The sequence below is a fragment of the Salvelinus alpinus genome, chromosome 10, assembly GCF_045679555.1.
Source record: "Salvelinus alpinus chromosome 10, SLU_Salpinus.1, whole genome shotgun sequence".
NCBI classification, from domain to species: Eukaryota; Metazoa; Chordata; class Actinopteri; order Salmoniformes; family Salmonidae; genus Salvelinus; species Salvelinus alpinus.
In genome coordinates, this window is record NC_092095.1 from 20,866,615 (window position 1) to 20,890,167 (window position 23,553).

Consider the following 23,553-nt stretch of genomic DNA (forward strand, 5'->3'; position numbering starts at 1 on the left):
TCTCATTCCCTTATTAATGCCCTCGCCCAGATCAAATATAGAGATGAATTGACACCACCATCCCATGCATTTAAAGGCCTATACCCAATTTATGAGTCCCTCTTTTCATATTTTTCTAGAAGAATAACTATGATCCATTCCTGTTCAGCTTGGCTGGATGTGCAGCCCTCATCAAGCCCCTCTGTCTCCTCTCCTCTTTGCCATGGCATTACTCTGATGAGGTCATGGGGCGACTCATCATTAAAGCCATCCATCAGCAACGGACAGTTTGGCAGCGTAAACACAGGGCTGAAACTAAGGAAATTGACTTTGAATGGATTCCCAGTACTGAGTTTATATGGGGGTCCAGAGAACACTTTAGACACGCAAACATACAAAACCGGGGTTAGAAAAGTGGGAGATATAGAAGCCCTGTGTACAACAACAGTTGGGTGTGTGTGTACGCTGCAGGGTGATGACAACACTGTATGCCTGTGTGTTGAGTACACTACAGTGAGTGGACACACATTGCTTTTGCCTGTGAGCAGATCGTCTCTTGCTTCCATTACTATAGCTCACCAGAGGCCTACCTCTTCCTCTCCCTTGCGGAGAATGGGACAAGGCATGAGAAGTCTTGCTCCTCTCTGCTTGTCTACGTTCCTCCTAGTCCATCTGTAGCTCAGTGTTTAGACTGCAGAGTAGCTGAGTCACCATGGCCTTGGCTCAGTCAGTATAGACTGATGGAAGAGGGGAGGGGTTGACAATAGGATTAGGTCTAGATGCTCTTCACCCCCATATAAGGTCAGTGTCGACTATCAGTTTCATCTTGGCCACAGCTGAACTAGTCCTGTAAGTGCACAGCACTCCCTGCTGGTTTAGCCTCTCATCATAATGAGCGCTGGCCAGAGAGTCCCTCTGATTGGCTGGTGTGGGAGGAAATCCACTATGATAGGCTAATCTGGGCCCATCTGTACCTCTAATGGCAACATTAGTGCTGTATCAGTACACATGACTACCGCTGCACTCACTGCCTGACATCTGTGTCATGGTGAGGATGTGGTAATCCTGGATGCAGGGACTGAGTTGTGTGTGTTACAGACAGCGCATCTCATCAGGAGGTGCATCACGTGTGCCCCAACCCCCCCAGTGACAAACACAGTCTGGACATCCAGCAGCAGGCTCTGCTCAGGGAGCAACAATGCAAGATCAGGATCATGAGGAGAGTCAGGTCAGACACACTGTCTAACTCATCTGTCTAACTTGGTTTTTATAGGTGTCTGACAGTCTGTGTTGATCCTCTCAGAGTGAGAAAACAGTCCGAGACCACCAAAGAGTCTCTTTATTGGAGTCAGAGAGTGCTGTTATTGGTGAGCCTGCTGGTCAAACAACCTGTTTTTGTAGAGGACACATGACTTGAGTCAGTGACAGACAAACTGTCCTCCTGAGGATATGCTTACTGGAAGGAATGAATAGTAATACATTATTACACTGAGGTGGATATGGGAGGAACACACACACACACACACACACACACACACACACACACACACACACACACACACACACACACACACACACACACTGGTGCCTGCCAGTGCCAACACGGCATAGGCCAAGCCATGGCGCCCACACAGCTGGTAGCAGTCCTGACAGAGCAGAAAGCCTGTGCCAGCTGCAGGGTGGTAGTAACATGGCCTTGGTCCGGCTGAAGGGGGAGAGAGGAGAGCAGGCAGGGAATGTGTTTCTGAGAGTCTACTGCACAATGCAGAAAAAACCTATTTTTTTCTGATATTACTGAAGAATAACATGAGAAGATTGGATAAAATATAAACATAATATACCTCCAATATTGCTATGCCTTAGTATTTTAGACGGCGTAGCATTTTTACTAGTTAAGGTTGGGAGAGACATCATCCCACCTTGCCTGTTAGGTGATGTAATGTAAATGTGTTACAGTGCTACGTCCTCAGACGATGCTAACTGGAAGCAGGGTCCCCATCCCAAGGGCCAGGGCAGCCCAGGTTGACCTGAGGTCCAGACAGCCCTCAGCCCAGGAGAGGGAGAGGAGAAGGCCTGCCGTAAGGAGAGACTTTGAGGATGTAAGAGGCTATTCCAGAGAAGAGAAGGGCATGTTGCTTCAGTTGAGTCATCATCACATAATTACAGTGCCACTTCAACAGTCCATTAATGTCCTCAATCTGAGAAGGGCCTTGGGGAAACGTTTCTGATAATACACAACAGTCCCTCTTTTTTTAGGCATTAGAATGCTTTTCATAAATCCTGTAAGACAATGGCCAATACACATTTTCTCTGTAGTCTGTACTAACCCGTTCTGCTGTACTGACAGATGTTTCCATGCTGTGGTCCAGAACATGGTGACTGCTGGTTGTCAGAGCGATGACAAGGGCCAACCGGATGCCCAGTCTCTGTTCTCTGTGACAAGCCTGTACGTGGAGGGGACCGCATGTACAGGCTTGTGATAGAATGACGAGGTTGGATGTAAGGTCTCAAAGCACCACAAACTGCAACTTATTCAATGCTGCAACTCAATATAGGCTTTTTGATAGAATGTCATGAGAAATGCAAATGTAGGTATCTAAGTTAGGATTGGGCCATGAAGTGTCTGTCTGTTTGAATGACGTCTCTCTGGTCTCCAGGGGGGCTGTCAGCCGATGAAGGGGATGACCTCTTACTGCGGTCCACCCCGTACTACCCGGTCAGGCATGTGTCCATGGAGACTGTTGCCACAGAGCGCTGGCTACGGCCCGGCACGTCAGACACGCTAAAATTGTTTGGGGCTGGTCAGAACCGGACAGAGACCGGTTACCCACATCCTGGATGGGGAGTGGGATGGGCCCTCCACCTAACATGGATGGCCCCTTTCATCTACACATAGTATCCCATTCCCTTCATAGCTTACTACTTTTGACTAGAGTTTGAGGTCTATATTTTATATGCAGTCGATCCCCAATACAAATTTCACAAAATTAACATGGTCTATTTCTGTGTCTGCATCAGAAGAGAGCAAAAAACATCCATGTTTGTGTTTTTATGCAGAAAAACATCTGAATGTAGCTTATGCATGTGTGAATTGTTTAATCAGCCACCAGGGCAGACGTCCAAATGGAGATGAGGTAGTAGCAGAGATATTTCAGTCTCTGTATACAACAGCTCCATGTAGTGGGTAGGAGCAGGGCAGCGTCTGCTGTGTGATATGGCTACAGCTGCAGGAGTAGGACTACAGTATGGAAGAAGTATAGCCTCTGGTCTGCTGATGTAAGTAACTATGGTAACCTTTTGACTGGTTTGGTCTGCTGATGTAAGCAACTATGGTAACTTTTTGAATGTACTTTTGCAGAATTAATGTTTTTAAAACATGTGAAATGTGTATCTGGTGTTGAAATGTTTGTATGTAGCAAGAAAATGTGTGTTAATATACAGTATAGAAAGATTTGGGGTAAAAAAAGTATATAATCTTGTCTTTGTCCAGACTGGTCCTTGGTGCTCAATCCTTTCCTCTTAAGACAGACTCATATAGTCCAATCAAATGGTCAAACAAATCAAGTTCAAAAACTTTATTGACCTATAACCTGATTAGAATGTCGGATGATGACCAGTTTTGTACAGGAAGTTGTACAGAAGTCATTTTTCAACATAGAAAACTTTACATTTCTGTACCATATACATTTTGTTTTCTACATCCAATCCACACACCATCCAGAAGTCTTCTTTTAAAGCACAGCTAACATTCTTCATTTACTCTATACATACAGCCTGTCCCCAAACCAAAGAAAATTAAATATATTATTAATTTATTTTAATTTGTACACACTGAAAACTAACTTCAAACATAAACATACCTGTGACTCAGAAGCAGCTCATATCAGGGGCCTATTCAGAAGCATTGCAGATATAAATATTGTATATAGAGCAGATAATTACTTTCATTACATGAAAGAAAATCATATCTACACAATACATTTCTAGCTGAGCGTTGTGTAACGTTGCAACCTCCTGAACAGGCCCATAGTTGCTATTTTTCCTTCCAGTTTTAGGAAGAGCCCAGTTATCGACTATCAGTTAAAAAGCCTCAGAACATATCAATTGAATATTTTAACCCTTCACGTTCTGTCGTGTCGTCATTCAATTACAAATCTCATATAGGACAATCTGCAGGAGAGGTGGTCCAGTAAATCAATTATCACAAAAGTAAAAATCTCCAGTGTATTCAATGATGAGATCAGGGCCTAGATTCAATCAGATCAGCATTAACCGGCGATAGACAGCCGTATAGCAGATGTTTTGGCGGTGTCTGAGGTGGAACTGCATTGGAGCCCTCAAATCGGTGAGCAGCTGCTCTAACGATCATTGCCACACCCGCCCCACTCGCGTTAGTTAACAACGAGAAAGTGTACGCTATATAGAAATAATCAAACTAAATAATGAGGATTTCTATCAGCCTAATCGAGGTGTAGATTACATCTCACATTCCAGTGTTCCAACTTGTAAACAAGGCTGCATGGGATTTGTGTTAATGCGACTCCGTGCAGCCATTGGCAATGTCCGCTTTAGATATAATGCCAGGAGTCACTTGTGGATTTGACAGCTCTAATGCAGTTGCACCTCCGACTCCGTCAAAACAACCGCTATGCGGATGTCAGCTAAAACGGATCTGATCGACTCGAGCCCTAAATGCAGCAAAATCCTGTGAAAAAACTAAACAAAACACAGAAATAAAATCTAGTGTTATCAGATTATATTACAAAGCGGCTTTTCTGTACTTCGTTTTTTCATCCACGAGGTGATTGCCGCTAACGTTAGCCATCAGCAGTGCAGCCAGGAAAAGATCAGAATTATCTTCGAGTAACAAATGTCACATTTCATATCACTGAATATTCGTCAATTGCATTGCATGATGTACGTGTAGCCATTTCATTCTCTAGAATCGCTTTTAAGGATACAGTAATGTCAAGAAGCAAACCCGTTTTAAATATATTTTGACTCTGAGGGATAGTTATTCTGCAGTCGTTAGAGAATCAGATCTTCATGTACAAGGCCAAGCCATTCTTCCATGATATGAGAGGCTTCGGGTATAAGTAGCCCATAGGATCTAGGATCAGTTTGACCTCCCAATATTATAACCTTAACTATAGGGGGGAATGCAAAAACTGGCCTTAGATCAGTGTCTAGGGGCAACTTCAACCTACTCTGATACACTACATGGCCAAAAGTATGTGGATTCGACTATTTCAGCCACAGCTGTTGCTGACAGGTGTATAAAATCAAGCACACAGCCATGCAATCTCCATAGACAAACATTGGTAGTAGAATTGCCTTACTGAAGAGCTCAGTGACTTTCAACGTGGCACCGTCATAGGATGCCACCTTTCCAACAAGTCAGTTCGTCAAATTTCTGCCCTGCTAGAGCTGCCCTGGTCAACTGTAAGTGCTGTTATTATGAAGTGGAAACGTCTAGGAGCAACAACGTATCAGCCGCGAAGTGGTAGGCTACACAAGCTCACAGAACGGGACCGCCGAGTGCTGAAGCGCGTAGAGCATAAAATCGTCTGTCCTCGGTTGCAACAATACCAAGTTCCAAACTGCCTCTGGAAGCAACGTCAGCACAAGAACTGTTCATCGGGAGCTTCATGAAATGGGTTTCCATGGCTGAGCAGCCATACACAAGTCTAAGATCACCATGAGCAATGCCAAGTATCAGCTGGAATGGTGTAAAGCTCACCTCCATTGGACTGGAGGAGTGGAAACATGTTCTCTGGAGTGATGAATTACCCTTCATCATCTTGGACGAATCTGGGTTTGGCGGATGCCAGGAGAACGCTACCTGTCCCAAAGCAGTGCCAACTGAAAAGTTTGGTGGAGGAGGAATAATGGTCTGGGGCTTTTTCATGGTTCGGGCTAGGCCCCTTAGTTCCAGTGAAGGGAAACGTTTAACGTTTCAGTGTACAATGACATTCTAGACGATTCTGTGGCAACAGTTTGGGGAAGGCCCTTTCCTGTTAAAGCATGACAATGCCCCTGTGCACAAAGTGAGGTCCATACAGAAATGGTTTGTCGAGATCGTTGTGGAATAACTTGACTGGCCTGCACAGAGCCCTGACCTCAACCCCATCAAACACCTTAAGGATGAATTGGAACTCTGACCGCGAGCCAGGCCTAATCGCCCAACATCAGTGCCCAACCTCACCAATGCTCTTGTGGCTGAATGGAAGCAAGTCTCCACAACAATGTTCCAACATCTAGTGGAAAGTCTTTCCAGAAGAGTGGAGGCTGTTATAGCAGCAAAGGGGGGACCAACTCCATATAAATGCCCATGATTTTGGAATGACACGTTCGACAAGCACTTGTCCACATACTTTTAGCCATGTAGTGTATATGGGAGTTGCCATTTTCTGTCACATGACCAGTCAGGTTCACAGTAGAGACACCTTGGAGTTTCCTGTACCGTTAGTTGGGGATTCTGGGTCACTGCCAAATCCAGAAGGGTGAAGTCTGGTCAGATGCACCCTTCATAGTACCCTGGGGGATGGGAGACCATAGTCCTAAAGGGTTGGTAGACAAACCCAAGGCAAGCGGGGAGGAGGACTTCCAGAACTCCAGGCTTCCCTAGTCAGAGGTCTCGCAGCCAGCCCGCTACAAGTGCACCATCACTGGGCTTCCTCTCCAGCCACCTCCCCCCTCTCCACCTCAACTTCCAGCTCTGGTTCTGGTTCTGCAGGTAGTTCAGGCAGCTGGGCGATCTGGAACACGATGCCGATGCGTAGGTAGAACTTCCGCAGCACAGCCCGCAGTTCTGGGATTAGATCAACCTGCATGATCTCACACAGCAGAGGATAGTACCTGGACGCATGGGCCTTGAACTGTGGAAAGAGAGAGAGACATAAAACATCTACCTACAGATTCATCTCCATTCAAAGACAGGGTTAGGTCTTCTTGTCGCTGACAATGACTTGACCAAATCAGTGGCCTGTCTGAATGTTGTTAATGGTTGACATCCTTACCCTGTCATCACTGATCTTCAGGACCTTGGTGAGGAAGAGGAGCAAAAGGTTGGTCCAGGCTTCTCTGTGGCTCTCTGATGTTAGAGTCAGGAAGTAGGCTACTGCCTCACTGCACACACTAGAGGGAAAGATCTTGATAGACTCATTGACCTTATGAAAACTGTTCAGCGACACAGAATTAAGATGCGATTCACAAATTATTTAGCAGCAAGACTAAATTCACAGCCAACATGAAATTATTTGACTCCACACCAGCCACAAGGAGAGGAGCAGCTGTGACCTCTGACCTCTAACCCTCACCTCAAACAGAACCTCCATCTCTCCCTCCCGTCCCCTCATCTCCTCCCTTCTTCACAGCCCCCTTACAATCCATGAGCTAATCACCTCCGAAATCTGCTTAGCCCTCGTAAGCACCTTGCTGGGAATCAACTCTGCATGTCGGCTGTCCTCTCTCATCTACCGTGCCATGCTATACTAGTGTGGTGTGTGTGCTGTCCTCTCTCCTCTACCATGCTATACTAGTGTGGTGTGTGTGCTGTCCTCTCTCCTCTACCATGCTATGCTATACTAGTGTGGTGTGTGCTGTCCTCTCTCCTCTACCATGCTATACTAGTGTGGTGTGTGTGCTGTCCTCTCTCCTCTACCGTGCCATGCTATACTAGTGTGGTGTGTGTGCTGTCCTCTCTCCTCTACCGTGCCATGCTATACTAGTGTGGTGTGTGTGCTGTCCTCTCTCCTCTACCGTGCTATACTAGTGTGGTGTGTGTGCTGTACTCTCTCCTCTACCGTGCCATGCTATACTAGTGTGGTGTGTGTGCTGTCCTCTCTCCTCTACCATGCTATACTAGTGTGGTGTGTGTGCTGTCCTCTCTCCTCTACCATGCTATACTAGTGTGGTGTGTGTGCTGTCCTCTCTCCTCTACCGTGCTATACTAGTGTGGTGTGTGTGCTGTCCTGTCTCCTCTACCGTGCTATACTAGTGTGGTGTGTGTGCTGTCCTGTCTCCTCTACCATGCTATACTAGTGTGGTGTGTGTGCTGTCCTCTCTCCTCTACCATGCTATACTAGTGTGGTGTGTGTGCTGTCCTCTCTCCTCTACCGTGCCATGCTATACTAGTGTGGTGTGTGTGCTGTCCTGTCTCCTCTACCATGCTATACTAGTGTGGTGTGTGTGCTGTCCTGTCTCCTCTACCATGCTATACTAGTGTGGTGTGTGTGCTGTCCTCTCTCCTCTACCGTGCCATGCTATACTAGTGTGGTGTGTGCGCATGCATGTTTGTGATAGTCCAGTCCGTGAGCTCTCACTCTCCCTCTCTGTCCCTCTCTCTCTTACACATGAGCGGACATATCAGACTGACAACCTAGGAGTTTCCTGCTAATACAGAGACTGTCTTCAATACAAAGACGAGACGATAGCTACTATGTGATACTGCAATAGAAAGACAAAGCGATGACAACTGACTGAGTAATAACAGCAACACAGAGTCTGTGGATGTATAGGCCTACTATACCCACTATCCAGTCCAGTCATTTCAGATATCTGTCACATTTAGACGAGTGCTCTGAATGACTGGAGAGAGTGAGAGTCATCGACGGAAGATACAACGACATCAACACAATCTGACTCAATCATTCTCTCTCAGGACCAATTTCTTTTGATTCCCCTCCTGCTGTGGCGGATATTGATGTTTTGCCTCGGCGACTGTGACTTCTCTATTCCCTAGATGGTGTAAACAGAAGCGTGAATGTCTCAGTCTCTCAGACAGCTGCGGTCAGGGTCAGGACAGATCACAGCTGTCGAGATGTCTCCCCCTCCTCCCAGTCAATCCTGTTTCCCCTGTGATTACATGGACTGATCAATGCCCTCCCTCTCCCAGCAGCCCTTCATAAATAGCAGGCGTCTGACATGGCCTTGATTCCCCCTCTTCATGAAAAATAATGAAAGTTGTTAATGCTGTTAGATGGTGTAGATAGCTGCCTGCCTGGTTCTTAGTAATACTCCAGACATTCAATTTGTAGGATTTAAATAAAAGTCATCATGTTTGCCGGAGTTCCACCCACGACAAAGTAGCAAATTAGTTATTAAATATTTGTGTAAATTAAAGCACATTCTGGGCATACTTCAGACATGTGAAAATAATGCCCTCCATATGACTGCCATTACACACAGCCGAATGAAGGAGGTTTACGAATGCTGTGAGAGGATCAGGGATGGTGGAGGAACGGTGAAAGGCTCGTTAGTGAGAGGACGATTAGGGATGGTGGAGGAACGGTGAAAGGCTCGTTAGTGAGAGGACGATTAGGGATGGTGGAGGAACGGTGAAAGGCTCGTTAGTGAGAGGATGATCAGGGATGGTGGAGGAACGGTGAAAGGCTCGTTAGTGAGAGGATGATTAGGGATGGTGGAGGAACGGTGAAAGGCTCGTTAGTGAGAGGATGATTAGAGATGATGGAGGAATGGTGAAAGGCTCGTTAGTGAGAGGATGATCAGGGATGGTGGAGGAACGGTGAAAGGCTCGTTAATGAGAGGATGATTAGAGATGATGGAGGAACGGTGAAAGGCTCGTTACTGAGAGGATGATTAGGGATGGTGGAGGAACGGTGAAAGGCTCGTTAATGAGAGGATGATTAGAGATGATGGAGGAACGGTGAAAGGCTCGTTACTGAGAGGATGATTAGGGATGGTCGAGGAACGGTGAAAGGCACGTTAGTGAGAGGATGATTAGGGATGGTCGAGGAACGGTGAAAGGCTCGTTACTGAGAGGATGATTAGAGATGATGGAGGAACGGTGAAAGGCTCGTTACTGAGAGGATGATTAGCGATGGTCGAGGAACGGTGAAAGGCACGTTAGTGAGAGGATGATTAAGGATGGTGGAGTCATGGTGAAAGGCTCGTTAGAGGAAAAGGAGCAGAACAACAACAGGAAGCAGTAGAACAGAGCTGCACGGCCTCCTGAGTGGCGCAGTGATCTAAGGCACTGCATTGCAGTGCTAGCAGTGCCACTAGAGATCCTGGTTCGAGTCCAGGCTCTGTCACAGCCGGCCACGACCGGGACACCCATGGGGGCGGCACACAATTGGCCCAGAGTCGTCCGGGTTAGGGGAGGGTTTGGCCGGCAGGGATGTTCTTGTCCCATCACGCTCTAGCGACTCCTATGGCGGGCCGGGTGCAATGCACGCTGACACGGTTGCCAGGTGTGCGGTGTTTCCTCCGACACATTGGTGCGGCTGGCTTCCGGGTTAAGCGGGCATTGTGTTAAGAAGCAGTGCGGCTTGGCTGGGTTGTCTTTTCGGAGGACGCATGGCTCTCGAGCTTGCAGCGATGAGACAAGACTGTAACTATGATGTAATAGAAATTAATATGATTTATATGTTTACGGTAATGGTAAGATAATGACTAGAAATATTCCACCCTGAAACCATATAATTGTATGAAATTTATTAGAATCATAAAACTATAATCTGATGTGTGTTGTTTTAGTCAGAATTAGAACAAGGAACTTTTGTTCCTTTTTAGTATGTAAGCAGGGTGCAAGTACGAACCAAATGATAAGAGGAGCTATCGACAGACAAGTTGTACTACTGTGTTCCTTACAGGACATTCTGTCTCCAGCCGTGGAGGAGATAAACTGTTAGGCTTGCAGAAAATTATGAAACATGTTGCAGATTAAACAATGTATCTGTGTAGTGGAAAAACACAGACTGTCTGAGCAAGGCGTAGCTTAAGATTTGAACTTGTATGTGTGTGCCTAAGAAAATACCGAGAACAATTAAACTGTGTTTGACCCGACCTGGCTAGAACTCTGAGAAACTTATGATAGGACAGGGAGTACTTCTGAAGGTTTCCCTAATTTCGGGGGAATGGAACTGTCGGCTGGGTAGTGATACACAGTGGTAAGAACTCTGGAGAAGGATACAACTCACCTACTGTTCGTGTGTATGTATGTGCGTAGGATATCTACTGTTTGTGTGGAAGTATGTGCGTAAGTAAGGAGCAAGGTATAAAATGGATGTCTTTGTATAATGGACTTCCGAGTGCTCTCGTGAATAAACGTTTTGACTATTGTAAGCGGGGAAATCTGTCTGTTTCATTTAAACCTTACAAACTCTGGGTTGCAGACTGAGTAGATTAATTGAAGTTTATGAACATTGATAACGAAATTCTCATAACAAACTACCAATTGGATACCACGAAATTAGGGAGAAAAAGGGGTAAAAGTAAAAAAATGTAAATAACAGAGCTGCACATGATCATTAAGGAGATCATGTTACTCTGCTCACTTAAAGAATGTTGTTTTCAGTGAAATTAAGCATAATCTGAAACTCAAATGACTTTCTATTCCCAGGTTGAGACAAAGGGACACAAAGCCAGATGGAGATTAGCTGGAGATAAGGACAGTGTTTGGTGTGAGTTAGGAGTTATTGAGGTTTACACTGGCAGTAGTCAAACTAGCTATTCAAAGCAGCAGTCAAGCAATTCCCTGAGTTTAGCCTTCATTAAGTCTGGTATATGGCCAATTGTTTGACAGCCTCCATACAGTGATATAGTGGTGGGGGCGTGGCGGTCCTTCCTTACTTAAGCAGCCGTCTCTGGACCTCCTCCCAGGCGGTCTGACGGCTGTCATCAGTGTACATCCGGAACAGGATCCTTAGGCCACACGCCAGACTGCTGGTCTCCTGCTTCAGCAGATTGGGCTTCGACTTCCCTTTAAAACCTGGAACAGACAGACAGAGAGAGAGCGGTTGCTGTCCGTTACAGCCATTGAGGCCCGTCAAAACTAGGGACGACAAACAGGGCATTGTTCCAATTGTTCAGAGAGTTGCATTAGGCTCCAGGACAGATATACCGTGCTTCCTGAGGAATCTTAACTTGTTATGGCTGGGGGCAGTATTGAGTAGCTTGGATGAATAAGGTGCCCGGAGTAAACTGCCTGCTACTCAGGCCCAGAAGCTAAGATATGCATATTATTAGTAGATTTGGATAGAAAACACTCTGAAGTTTCTAAACTGTTTAAATGATGTCTGTGAGTATAACAGAACTCATATGGCAGGAAAAAACCTGAGAAAAACCAGGAAGTGGGAAATCTGAGGTTTGTAGTTTTTCAACTCAGCCCCTATTGAATATACAGTGGGATATGGGTCATCTTGCACTTCCTAAGGCTTCCACTAGATGTCAACAGTCTTTAGAACGTTATTTCAGGCTTCTACTGTGAAGGTGGGCTGAATGAGAGGGGAATGAGTCAGAGATCTGCCAGCAGCCTCGGTCTCGTGATGCGCAGTCATGAGAAAGTTGAAAGAAAATTTGAAAATTCCTTTGAAAGACAAAGGAATTCTCCAGTTGAAACATTATTGAAGATTTATGTTAAAAACATCCTAAAGATTGATTCTATACATCGTTTGACATGTTTCTACGAACTGTAACGGAACTTTTTGACTTTTCGTCTGAACCTAGTGCTCGCGCCTCATTTATTTTGGATTTGTGAACTAAACGTGCAAACAAAAAGGAGGAATTTGGACATAAATTATGGACTTTATCGAACAAAACAAACATTTATTGTGGAACTGGGATTCCTGGGAGTGCATTCTGATGAAGATCATCAAAGGTAAGTGAATATTTATAATGCTATTTCTGACTTTGTTGACTCCACAACATGGCGGGTATCTGTATGGCTTGTTTTTGTGTCTGAGCGCCGTACTCAGATTATTGCATGGTGAGCTTTTTTCGTAAAGCTTTTTTGAAATCTGACACAGCGGTTGCATTAAGGAGAAGTATATCTTTAAATCTGTGAATAACACTTGTATCTTTTATTAATGTTTATTATGAGTATTTCTGTGATTTGATGTGGCTCTGTGCAAATTCACGGGATGTTTTGGAGGCAAAGCCAAATGTAAACTGAGGTTTTTAGATATAAATATGAACTTGATCAAACAAAACATACATGTATTGTGTAACATGTTGTCCCGGGAGTGTCATCTGATGAAGAATATCAAAGGTTAGTGATTCATTTTATCAATATTTCTTCTTTTTGTGACTCCTCTCTTTGCTTGGAAAATAGCTGTATGCTTTCTGTGACTAGTTGCTGACCTAACATAATGATATGTTCTGCTTTCGCCGAAAAGCTTTTTTGAAATCGGACACTGTGGTTGGATTAACGAGAATTTTATCTTTAAAATGGTGCCTAATACTTGTATGTTTGAGAAAATGTAATTATGAGGTTTCTGTTGAGTGAATTTGGCACCATGCAATTTCATTGAAAGTTGGCGAGGGGAACACCAGTCCTAGACAGGTTAAGGGCCTTTTGCTAAACTCCAAGCGGGCTGTCATGTGCCTTTTACTGAGGCGTGACTTCCGTCTGGCCACTCTACCATGAAGGCCTGATTGGTGGAGTGCTGCAGAGATGGTTGTCTTGGAAGGTTCTCCCATCTCCACAGAGGAACTCTGGAGCTCTGTCAGAGTGACCATCGGGTTCTTGGTCACCACTATGACCAAGACCCTTCTCCCCCGATTGCTCAGTTTTGCTGTGCGGCAAGATCTAGGAAGAGTCTTGGTGGTTACAAACTTCTTCCATTTAAGAATGATAGAGGCCACTGTGTTCTTGGGGACCTTCAATGCTGCAGAAATGTTTTGGTACCCTTCCCCAGATCTGTGCCTCGACAAAATCCTGCCTCTGAGCTCTACGGACAATTTTTTTCGATGGCTTGGTTTTTGCTCTGACGTGCACTGTCAAGTGTGGGACCTTATATAGACAGGTGTATGCCTTTCCAAATCATGTCCAATCAATTAAAAGATACCACAGGTGGACTCCAATCAAGTTGTAGAAACATCTTATGGATGATTAATGGAAACAGGATGCACCTGAGCTCAATTTCGAGTCTCATAGCAAAGGGCCTGAATATTTATGTGAATACGGTATTTCTGTTTTTTTATTTGTAATAAATGTGCCAAGATTTCTAAAAACCTGTTTTCACTTTGTCATTATGGGGTATTGTGTGTAGATTGATGAGGGGGAAAAAATATTTAATTGGTTTTAGAATAAGGCTGTAACGTCACCATGTGGAAAAAGTAAAGGGGTTTGAATTCTTTCTGAATGCACTGTACAGTGTAACTGGTAATATTCTTTACATGTCCCTGCAGTGCACCACTCGAGGAAACTCCAAGAATTACATGAAGTAGGAGACTGATTTTCTTAATCTTAAAGAACTCAGACCATGAGAAACAAGATTCTCTGGTTTGATGAAACCAAGATTGAACTCTTTGGCCTGAATGCCAAGCGTCACGTCTGGAGGAAACCTCGCACCATCCTTACGGTGAAGAATGGTGGTGGCAGTATCATGTTGTGGGGATGTTTTCCAGCAGCAGGGACTGGGTGATTAGTCAGGATCTAGGGAAAGATGAATGGAGCGAAGTACAGAAAGATTCTTGATGAAAACCTGCTCCAGAGCGTTCAGGACCTGAGACTAGGGTGAATGTTCACCTTCCAACAAGACAACGACCCTAAGCACAAAGCCAAGACAACACATGAGTTGCTTCAGGACAAGTCTCTGAATGAGCCCGGACTTGAGCCCGATCGAAGATCTCTGGAGAGACCTGAAAATAGCTGTTCAGCGACGCTCCCCATCCAACCTGACAGAGCTTGAGAGGATCTGCAGAGAAGAATGGGAGAAACTCCCCAAATACAGGTGAGCCAAGCTTGTAGCGTCATACCCAAGAAGACTCAAGGCTGTAATCGCTGCCAAAGATGCTTCAACAAAGTACTGAGTAAAGAGTCTGAATACTTATGTAAATGGGATATTTCAGTTTATTAAATTTTTTATACATTTGCAAAAATGTCTAATAACCTGTTTTTGCTTTGTCATTATGGGGTATTGTGTGCATATTGATGAAGAAAAAAATGATTTAATCAATTTTAGAATAAGGCTGAAACATAACAAAATGTGGAAAAGTAAAGGGGTTTGAATACTTCCGAATGCACTGTATATCTGCCTCGGCTCTGGTGCAGGGCAGTGACCCACCTGCCTTCCATAGAGTGGTCCTCTGCTCGTTGCTAGAGTTGAAGGCCTTGGCGAAGCGGTGGGACTCCAACAGGCAGTCCAGCAGCTTAAACAGCTGTTCTGAGGTCAGGTAGCGGTACATTCCTTGGTCCTGAGTCTCGACACGGACATCTGCCGCGTCCAGAGCATCTCTCTGGAGAGGACAAACACATACACAAGCTTCAGAGAACTTTCCCAGAGCATTCACACAACCAAACACAAACAGAGCCTTCACATATCACTGCTATGTATGACAAATACTTCCCTCCTTCCCTGACATTTACTAGAAGAACATACATTATAGACATTTCACATTTTCAAGGATCAGGACAGTCCATACAGCCAAACTATTTAACACAAATCTTTGCAAGAAATGTGTCCTTCCACCAAGTCCTGAACCAGTGATACCTCTCATCCTCCATGTAGGGGTGGAAGTGAGACGTTACCTGCGCAGCAGCCAGGTTCTCAGCGTCCTCCTTCCTGCTGGTTGCAGGGAAGAAGACCATGTTGTCTATGGTCTGGATCAGCTCCAACTGCACTACACACTTAATGAGCAAGCCTGAGAATAACCTCTGCTCCTGGATCTCTGTGGAACGAACACACACACACACACACACACACACACACACACACACACACACACACACACACACACACACACACACACACACACACACACACACACACACACACACACACACACACACACACACACACACACACACACACACACACACGGTGAGCATAGGGTTGAAAAACACTCCAGTGGTACAAGGTGTAAAAGAGACACTAACTTGTTGGAGTCCGGGTTCTGGGGCTGTCCTCACACATGCCTGCGCTGTACTGACTCTGCCGCCGGGTCTCCATGGCAATCCTCTCCGCACTGTTGATGGAATGCTGGTCCTCGGAACGGGACTGGATGTCCACTGACTTCTGGGAAATTGAATCCTGAGGGCACATGGGGAGAAGTTATTTTGTCTGGATTGTACTGGGTCATGTTGTTGTACAGTTTAATCTGGCATAAGAGATAGACCAGCTACAGACTTAATGAAACCTACAGCTCAGTCAGGGTTTGAAACATACCAGCTGTTTGTCTGATACATCCTGTGGTGTCATGGGATCCCCCTCTGCTCCTGCTAGTCTCCATGTCAACAGTCTGAGAGAGGGCAGAGAGGAACAATATGGGACAGGACAGTGTTACTCTACTTATACAGTGTCATACTACAGTACCATACACACAAGGACAGTCAGGTATCCCACTCTACCAAGTAAACAACGGCAAAAGCCAGTAAAAGATCATGTCCATTTAATACCTCGCCTCCATTCCTAGATGACTTCATATGACTGTCTCAGTGTGCTCCATGTTTACATCACTAAGTTCAGCAATAACAATCATCACAGACAATATTCCCAGCTGAATCTCAGCGATATGAATAACGTCTGCATCAGTAGCTTACGCGTGTGGGATGGTGGTCTTGAAGATGTCCAGCATGCAGTTACAGGTCTTGTCCCAGGTCTCCGGAGTAAACTTCTCTCCATTCAGGATGACCACGTTCTCTAGACAGTTAGTGCCTGACCGAGCCAACTGCTCATTATCTAGGGTGAGAGAGAGAGGAGAGAAGAAGTGAGGGAAAGAGAAAGACAATAAAAAAAAAATTTTACCTTTATTTAACTAGGCAAGTTAGTTAAGAACAAATTCTTATTTTCAATGACGGCCCTTGTTCAGGGGCAGAACGACAGATTTGTACCTTGTCAGCTCGGGGATTCGAACTTGCAACCTTGCGGTTACTAGTCCAACGCTCTAACCACTAGGCTACCCTGCCGCCCCAATAATGTGGAGAGCAGGAGAAGAGAGAGAAGAGTGGAATGTGGATTGAAAAGAAGAGGAAATATGCATAAGAAAGAGGGGATGAGAGTGATTGAAGACGGTGTACTCAGTAGAAGTGTAGGACTGAAGGTGTTTGTAGCGCCGCCGTCTGTCCTCACCTTGCTGAACACACCAGTACAGTTGGGACAGGATGTCATCCAGCAGGACGTCACTGAGAGTCTCAAAGTACTGCGTGAACACGTCAGAGATGGCGTAAAGTGCGTGGTTACAGGTCGTCGTCATCCACTCTGCTTTCTGGAAGACAAAAACAACACAGAAGGGTTACCAGGGTTACACCAGTTCAAGTCATTGTAGCATCCAAGAGGACAATCGTCCAGTTGGTACTGGATACTAGTTGTGGAACCAATGATGTACTGTAACTATGGAAATAGGTGTTGGTTACACTGGAGATAAAGCTCGGTCTTTGGTGAATGGGTATTTGGGATGTGGAGACTTGCCTCAGTTTGCTGCTCAGGCAGCTTCATGTTGTCAAATATCCTGAAGACGATCCTGAACAGATCCTGCCACCAGTGCTTCTCAAAGGTGTGTCCATAGGTCTTCATCACCTCAAACATCACCGTCAGACCCCTGACACACACACACACACACACTTCTTATAATACACCCTTACCATCAGTCAGCCTCTAGAATATTCCCATCTATGATGACACAGGACTAAAACTCTTCTCACCTGGTCCTGACGTCCAGTTTGCACCTGTTGATGATGCAGGACAGCTCAAAGAGGATGGGGAACCACCCCCTCACCCACACCCGGTCCTCTGGCACTACATTCATGTCATCGCTGGTGTAGTCTTTGAATGCCTGCCAGAGAGAAAACAGCATAGTTTACAACATTTCCTGAGAGTTAATACACGCACACGCAGGCACACACACACACACATACAGACACGCACATGTGGACACACACTAACTCTAAAAGGTCTCTAAGCCGTATTTACTGTTCACTGTAGGCTTTTCCTGAATTTGCCCCACCGCCCACTCAACGGAGGTTTCCGTGCACACATGCACACACACACAGAACTAATCCCCTCCTCTCCTCTTGTCCACCCCCACACAAACAAACATAAATCAGGCAGTGTGGCTGGAGAGTGTCTGCATAGAGAAGAGACCTTGGAGAAAAGCACTGGCAGTAAGCACCAGTGATGTTTTCTAACATGGGACATTTTCATTATATATAAATAAATAATTTGGGAGATGCTGTTATCCAGAGCGACTCACATTGTTTATCTGATGATTAACAAGAAAACGATGAAAGCTTTAGGTGGGTCACAGTACTAAATGTTTTGGGGACCAGTCATGGTCTACCACAAACAACTATGGGCAATACCATTTGATGTTCAGAAATGACTGATATGGGTTCAGCTCTTATCTATGAGACCTGATAATAAACTCAGTAACTGACCTGGGGCCTGTCAGAGACGTATTTGGCGCAGTGGCGGATGAGACGGATGGCCTCCATGCTGGTGTCGGGGAAGGAGGCGTTGCATGCGAACTCAGACAGACACTTGACTGCATCCTGGAAGGAGTCTATGGTGGCTGGGAAGTGCTTCTCAAATACATTCACTGAGAGAAGAAGAGAAGAAGAAGAGAAGAAGCAGAGGAGAGAAAAAGAGAAGAGGTGGATAAGGAGAGAAGAAGCGAAGAAGAAGAGAAGGAGATAAGGAGAGAAGAGAAGGAGATCAGTGAAAAAGGATGACAGGAGTTAACTTATCTGTTTAGCAGAATGATATTACATGGCCCTGTCATCAAAAACACTAAAATAAACCTCAAATTGAGGATTACTGAAACAATCATATTGAAATCTAAGCAGTAAATATATACAGTGCCTTCGGAAAATATTCAGACCCCTTGACTTTTTCACATTTTGTTACGTTACAGATATATTCTAAAACTGATTAAAGTATTTTTTTCCTCAGCAATCTACACAATCTACAATTTACATGTATTAGAAATAAAAAACTGAAATACCTTATTTACGTAAGTATTCAGACCCTTTGCTATGAGAATCGAAATTGATCTCAGGTGCATCCTGTTTCCATTGATCATCCTTGAGATGTTTCTACAACTTGATTGGAGTCCACCTGTGGTAAATTCAATTGATTGGACATGATTTGGAAAGGCACACACCTGTCTATATAAGGTCCCACAGTTGACAGTGCCTATTAGAGTAAAAAAAACAACCCATGAGGTCGAAGGAATTGTCCGTAGAGCTCCAAGAGATAATTGTGTTGAATGCACAGATCTGGGGAAGGGTACCAAAACATTTCTGCAGCATTGAAGGTCCCCAAGAACACAGTGGCCTCCATCATTCTTAAATGGAAGTTTGGAACCACCAAGACTCTTCCTAGAGCTGGTTGCCCGGCTGAACTGAGCAATCGGGGGAGAAGGACCTTTGTCAGGTAGGTGACCAAGAACCCGATGGTCACTCTGTCAGAGCTCCAGAGTTCCTCTGTGGAGATGGGAGAACCTTCCAAGACAATCATCTCTGCAGCACTCCACCAATCAGGCCTTTATGGTAGAGTGGCCAGACGGAAGCCACTCCTCAGTAAAAGGCACATGACAGCTCGCTAGGAGTTTGCCAAAAGGCACCTAAAGAGTCTCAGATCATGAGAAACAGGATTCTCTGGTCTGACGAAACCAAGATTGAACTCTTTGGCATGAATGCCAAGCGTCACATCTGGAGGAAACCTGGCACCATCCCTACGGTGAAGAATGGTGGTGGCAGCATCATGCTGAGGGGATGTTTTTCAGCGGCAAGGGCTGGGAGATTAGTTAGGATCGAGGCAAAGATGAACGGAGCAAAGTACAGAGATATCCTTGATTAAAACCTGCTCCAGAACGCTCAGGACCTCAGACTGCAGCAAAGGTTCACTTTCCAACGGGACAACGACCCTAAGCACACAGCCAAGACAGCACAGAAGTGGCTTCAGGACAAGTCTCTGAATGTCCTTGAGTGGCCCAGCCAGAGCCCGGACTTGAACCCGATCTAACATTTCTGGAGAGACCTGAAAATAGCTGTGCAGCAACGCTTCCCATCCAACCTGACAGAGCTTGAGAGGATATACAGCAATGAATGGGGGAAACTCCACAAATACAGGTGTGCCAAGCTTGTAGCGTCATACCCAAGAAGACTCAAGGCTGTAATCGCTGCCAAAGGTGCTTCAACAAAGTACTGAGTAAAGGGTCTGAATACTTATGTAAATGTCATTTAAGTTTTTTTATTTGTAATAAAATAGAAAGATTCAACAACAAAAAAACGTTTTGCTTTGTCATTATGGGGTATTGCTGTAACGTAACAAAATGTGGAAAAAGTCAAGAGGTCTGAATACTTTTCGACTTCACTGTATATTAAATATAGGTATAAAAATAACATCTTAAAAGATAGACAATAATAGAGATCAGATAATGAAGATCAGTTCTTAGCCCGAAAGATGGTTGTCTCTGAGGCGTGTGTCTCAGTAACTCACTGCTGATGTGGCCCGTGGTCTGGAAGGCTAGCTCTACGATGCTCTCATCCTGGTCTGAGGCAGCCAGGTGGAACACTGAGAAGATGTTCTTCCAGCCCGACCGGATGTTCCCCGCCTGTGAGTTGACCATCTGGGCTATACAGCGCACCACCATGTCCCTGATCGTTGGAGATCTGGAGGAGCAGGAGGAGGACATATGGGTTATTCACCTACTGTATGTGAAAGTTGCTTATTGGACTATGATGAGGATGATCAATAAGGCAGTAGAAGTGAAAGTACAAGTACCCCTGCTACAGCCTTTATTTAGGCAGTCTGATTATTCCCTTTCAGATGTTGTGACTTGATGGGTTCCAACGGCGACTGTTGTCATAGCAAATAATTTTTTCTGTGCTTTGATTAAGGAGAAAGGACCAGCCTCTGCACAAAAGTACTCTCACAAACATACTACACACACACAGGCTGAGTCTAATGAACATACAGCACCGTGGGGCGTCCATGGCTTTACGTGGCTCCCTGCCATTTCCTCTGAGCTGTAACAGTGGGTGGATTTGGGCCTGGTAGTTCTCCTTCACATCAATGAAAACAGCTTTCAACTGTGAGATTCGGAGCCCTCCAATTTTAAGCAACTGTATCTGTGTCACTACAGAATCTGAGAAAAGATTCACAGCTTCTACTCAGTTGTTGTAGAGTCAGTTGCCAGAGTGCTTTCCTGGTGCTCAAGCCAAAACCAAGGAGAAATATTCTATAAAATCCCTATCTTGCTCTCTGGGTTAGTTCTGAGTGTGCCAGTTTTCTCCTCCCCAGAGAGCTTGGGTGACTGTGGGAGTTTGACACAGTGCAGTGACTCAGTACAAGGAGACTGGCTGGCTGCAGCGCTAAGAGAGACAGGCACTGGAATGTGAACCACAGAGGCACAACACAGACCTTGTAAGGCCAGACTACTATAGCCAAGTGCCTACGCAACTAGGGAGTGTGCACATATACCAGCAGACACATGCCTAAGCAAGCAAGCACAACCGCAAGCTCATTCAACGCAAGTAGGCAGCACACACAAACAAACAGTCACACGATACAATCAGGAATAACGTTTACAGCAACATTCTCTTTACCTGTTCTTTTTCATGATGTGCTCGAAAGGCCTCAGAAAGTCCTTCTGGAACCTGAAGTTCGCCAGCTCTCCCTTCTCTAGAAACTTCATGGACAGCTGCCGGAGAGAATCCACGGCAAAGATAGCTACATCCTCATTGGGGTTACATCCAACCTGAACAGGGAGTCAGACACAGTATCTTAACATCTCTACCACACTCTCTAACATTTAACATCCCCTGTGACATTTATAATCTCTGTTCATTTGTAATATTTAGTAGCCAATCTCTACCTCTGTAGCATTTTAACACTTACACCCCCCCGCAGCACTCGGGAAGACTAAGGCAAAATAAAGCCCGTAGATATGATTCTTATGCCCCGTGCTGTCAAAAATGTGATATTCCTGTTTTATATATCTTTTCACACTGAGGTTGGAATAATACTGTGAAATTGTGAAAATTATGACAATGTCTTTTTAGTGTAAGAGCTGTTTGAAAAGACAGCCTGAAATGTCAGCCGGTTTTGGTGGGATGGAGTTTTGGCCTGCCTGGTGACATCCCCAGTCAAGTTCCAAACCTCTCAGCCAATAACAGCTCGTTTTCAGGTTTCCCCTCCCTACTCAGACCACTCCCAGACAGTCCTAGCAACATTTTGGGTTGATAAGTTGCTGTTTGCTAAGAAGCTATTTTTGTTTTTTTTGACCATTTTAATTGAAAACAATCACAGTAAGGTACTTAATTATCACCCAGAAATTATTTCATATTGAGATAAAATGGCTGCATTGGACCTTTAAGCCAGGTGTTCCTGAGGGCAGTGTTACAAAGACTAATTAACACCTAGGTAATCAGGTGTGTGGACTCTCTAGCCAACAACAACGTTAATCAATCAATTAATGCAACAACAAAAAAATAATTAAAACAGAGGTCCCTGACAACCAGAGTTTCCACAACCCCTGTTAAAGTGAAATAAATCCCAAGATGTCCACCTTGTTGAAGTGGTCTCCAATGACCTCCCAGATCCTGGACCACTGCAGTCTGATTCGTCCCATGTTGTAGTAGGAGATCTCCACTATCTTCTGCAGGCTGAACATGCGGGGGTGTGTGGGCGAGGCCAGCTCATCCATAGACACAGCACACAACCAGCGCACAAAGTCCACTGAGAACACAGAGAAACCCGTGTTAGTCAACCATCAGGACAGCCATGGTACAATGCCAATACATCCACATCAGATAAGGACGTGATCAAATACTGTAATTGAATTCAGTTTGGATTTAGAACACTCACCAATTGCATTACCATCCAGTCTGGTAGAACCTGTGAATATTCTGCAAGAACAAGACCATGGTCACATCTACATGACATATACAGTACATTCATTCACATGATAGAACAATGGCAGAGCTAAGACCCCAGTCCGAGGTAATAGAGCAGGATCTATAAGAGACTACTACAGTAACTACCTGTCCACAGCCACCACCACACTCTGGGAGCTGGTCTCTCCTATGGACTCCTGGATACTGAGGATCTGCTTCCGGTCTACTGTCCCACCTGCTGTGGACCACAGGACAGTCAGTCACATCTCCAGCATCAAGCATCATACCAAGCATCTCCAGAGTCAAACATGTTGTATAGTCAAGCACATCACCGGCTTGCTAACTACAGTTTATTTAACCAGTTTAGAACCAGAACATGTATTAAAGTGATAAGCGCTGACCCAGGCCCAGGTATTCATCGTTGCTCTGCTCCTTGGTGCTGGTGATGAAGCCCTCTTTCCCCCGAACCGTCCCTGAGATGTACCTGGCCTTCACCCCCGTCCCGATCAGCTGGGCCAGCTCCAACTGACTGATACACTTCATTATCTGTAGGACGGGGGAGGGATGTGGGGGCATACAGTCACCCATACATTCAATAAGGCTGCATTTACACACGCGTCAAAAGAGCTGATGTGATTGGTCAAAAGACTGATTGTGTAAAGCCAGCCTTAGTTAGGATTGTTTTTGCACATATCTATTCACTAGTCTTAATTAGTTGAGAGAGAAACATATTTTTATATCGAAAATAAAGAAAAATGGAGACAAAATGA

The 23,553-nt window shown here is 45.1% G+C and overlaps 1 protein-coding gene across 5 annotated transcripts in view; it reads right to left on the bottom strand.

Moving 5' to 3' along the window:
• Positions 1-3,539: 3,539 nt before the first annotated feature.
• The window catches only part of LOC139531709 (brefeldin A-inhibited guanine nucleotide-exchange protein 1-like), an 85,723-nt gene continuing 65,709 nt past the window's right edge, over positions 3,540-23,553 (bottom strand). For 3 of the 5 annotated variants that reach the window (XM_071328415.1, XM_071328414.1, XM_071328412.1), the window contains 18 exons: positions 23,185-23,329; positions 22,931-23,021; positions 22,755-22,795; positions 22,456-22,625; positions 21,494-21,645; positions 20,385-20,557; positions 18,320-18,480; positions 17,588-17,718; positions 17,355-17,484; positions 17,016-17,151; positions 16,487-16,625; positions 16,113-16,185; positions 15,824-15,977; positions 15,476-15,615; positions 15,012-15,183; positions 11,575-11,713; positions 6,999-7,116; positions 3,540-6,857 (listed from right to left, as the gene is read on the bottom strand). In XM_071328415.1, coding sequence (XP_071184516.1) covers positions 6,645-6,857; positions 6,999-7,116; positions 11,575-11,713; positions 15,012-15,183; positions 15,476-15,615; positions 15,824-15,977; positions 16,113-16,185; positions 16,487-16,625; positions 17,016-17,151; positions 17,355-17,484; positions 17,588-17,718; positions 18,320-18,480; positions 20,385-20,557; positions 21,494-21,645; positions 22,456-22,625; positions 22,755-22,795; positions 22,931-23,021; positions 23,185-23,329 — 2,478 coding nt within the window. In that variant the 3' untranslated portion in view covers positions 3,540-6,644. The remainder of the gene's footprint in view (positions 6,858-6,998; positions 7,117-11,574; positions 11,714-15,011; positions 15,184-15,475; positions 15,616-15,823; positions 15,978-16,112; positions 16,186-16,486; positions 16,626-17,015; positions 17,152-17,354; positions 17,485-17,587; positions 17,719-18,319; positions 18,481-20,384; positions 20,558-21,493; positions 21,646-22,455; positions 22,626-22,754; positions 22,796-22,930; positions 23,022-23,184; positions 23,330-23,553) is intronic. The other 2 variants (XM_071328416.1, XM_071328413.1) reach the window with 1 other exon arrangement.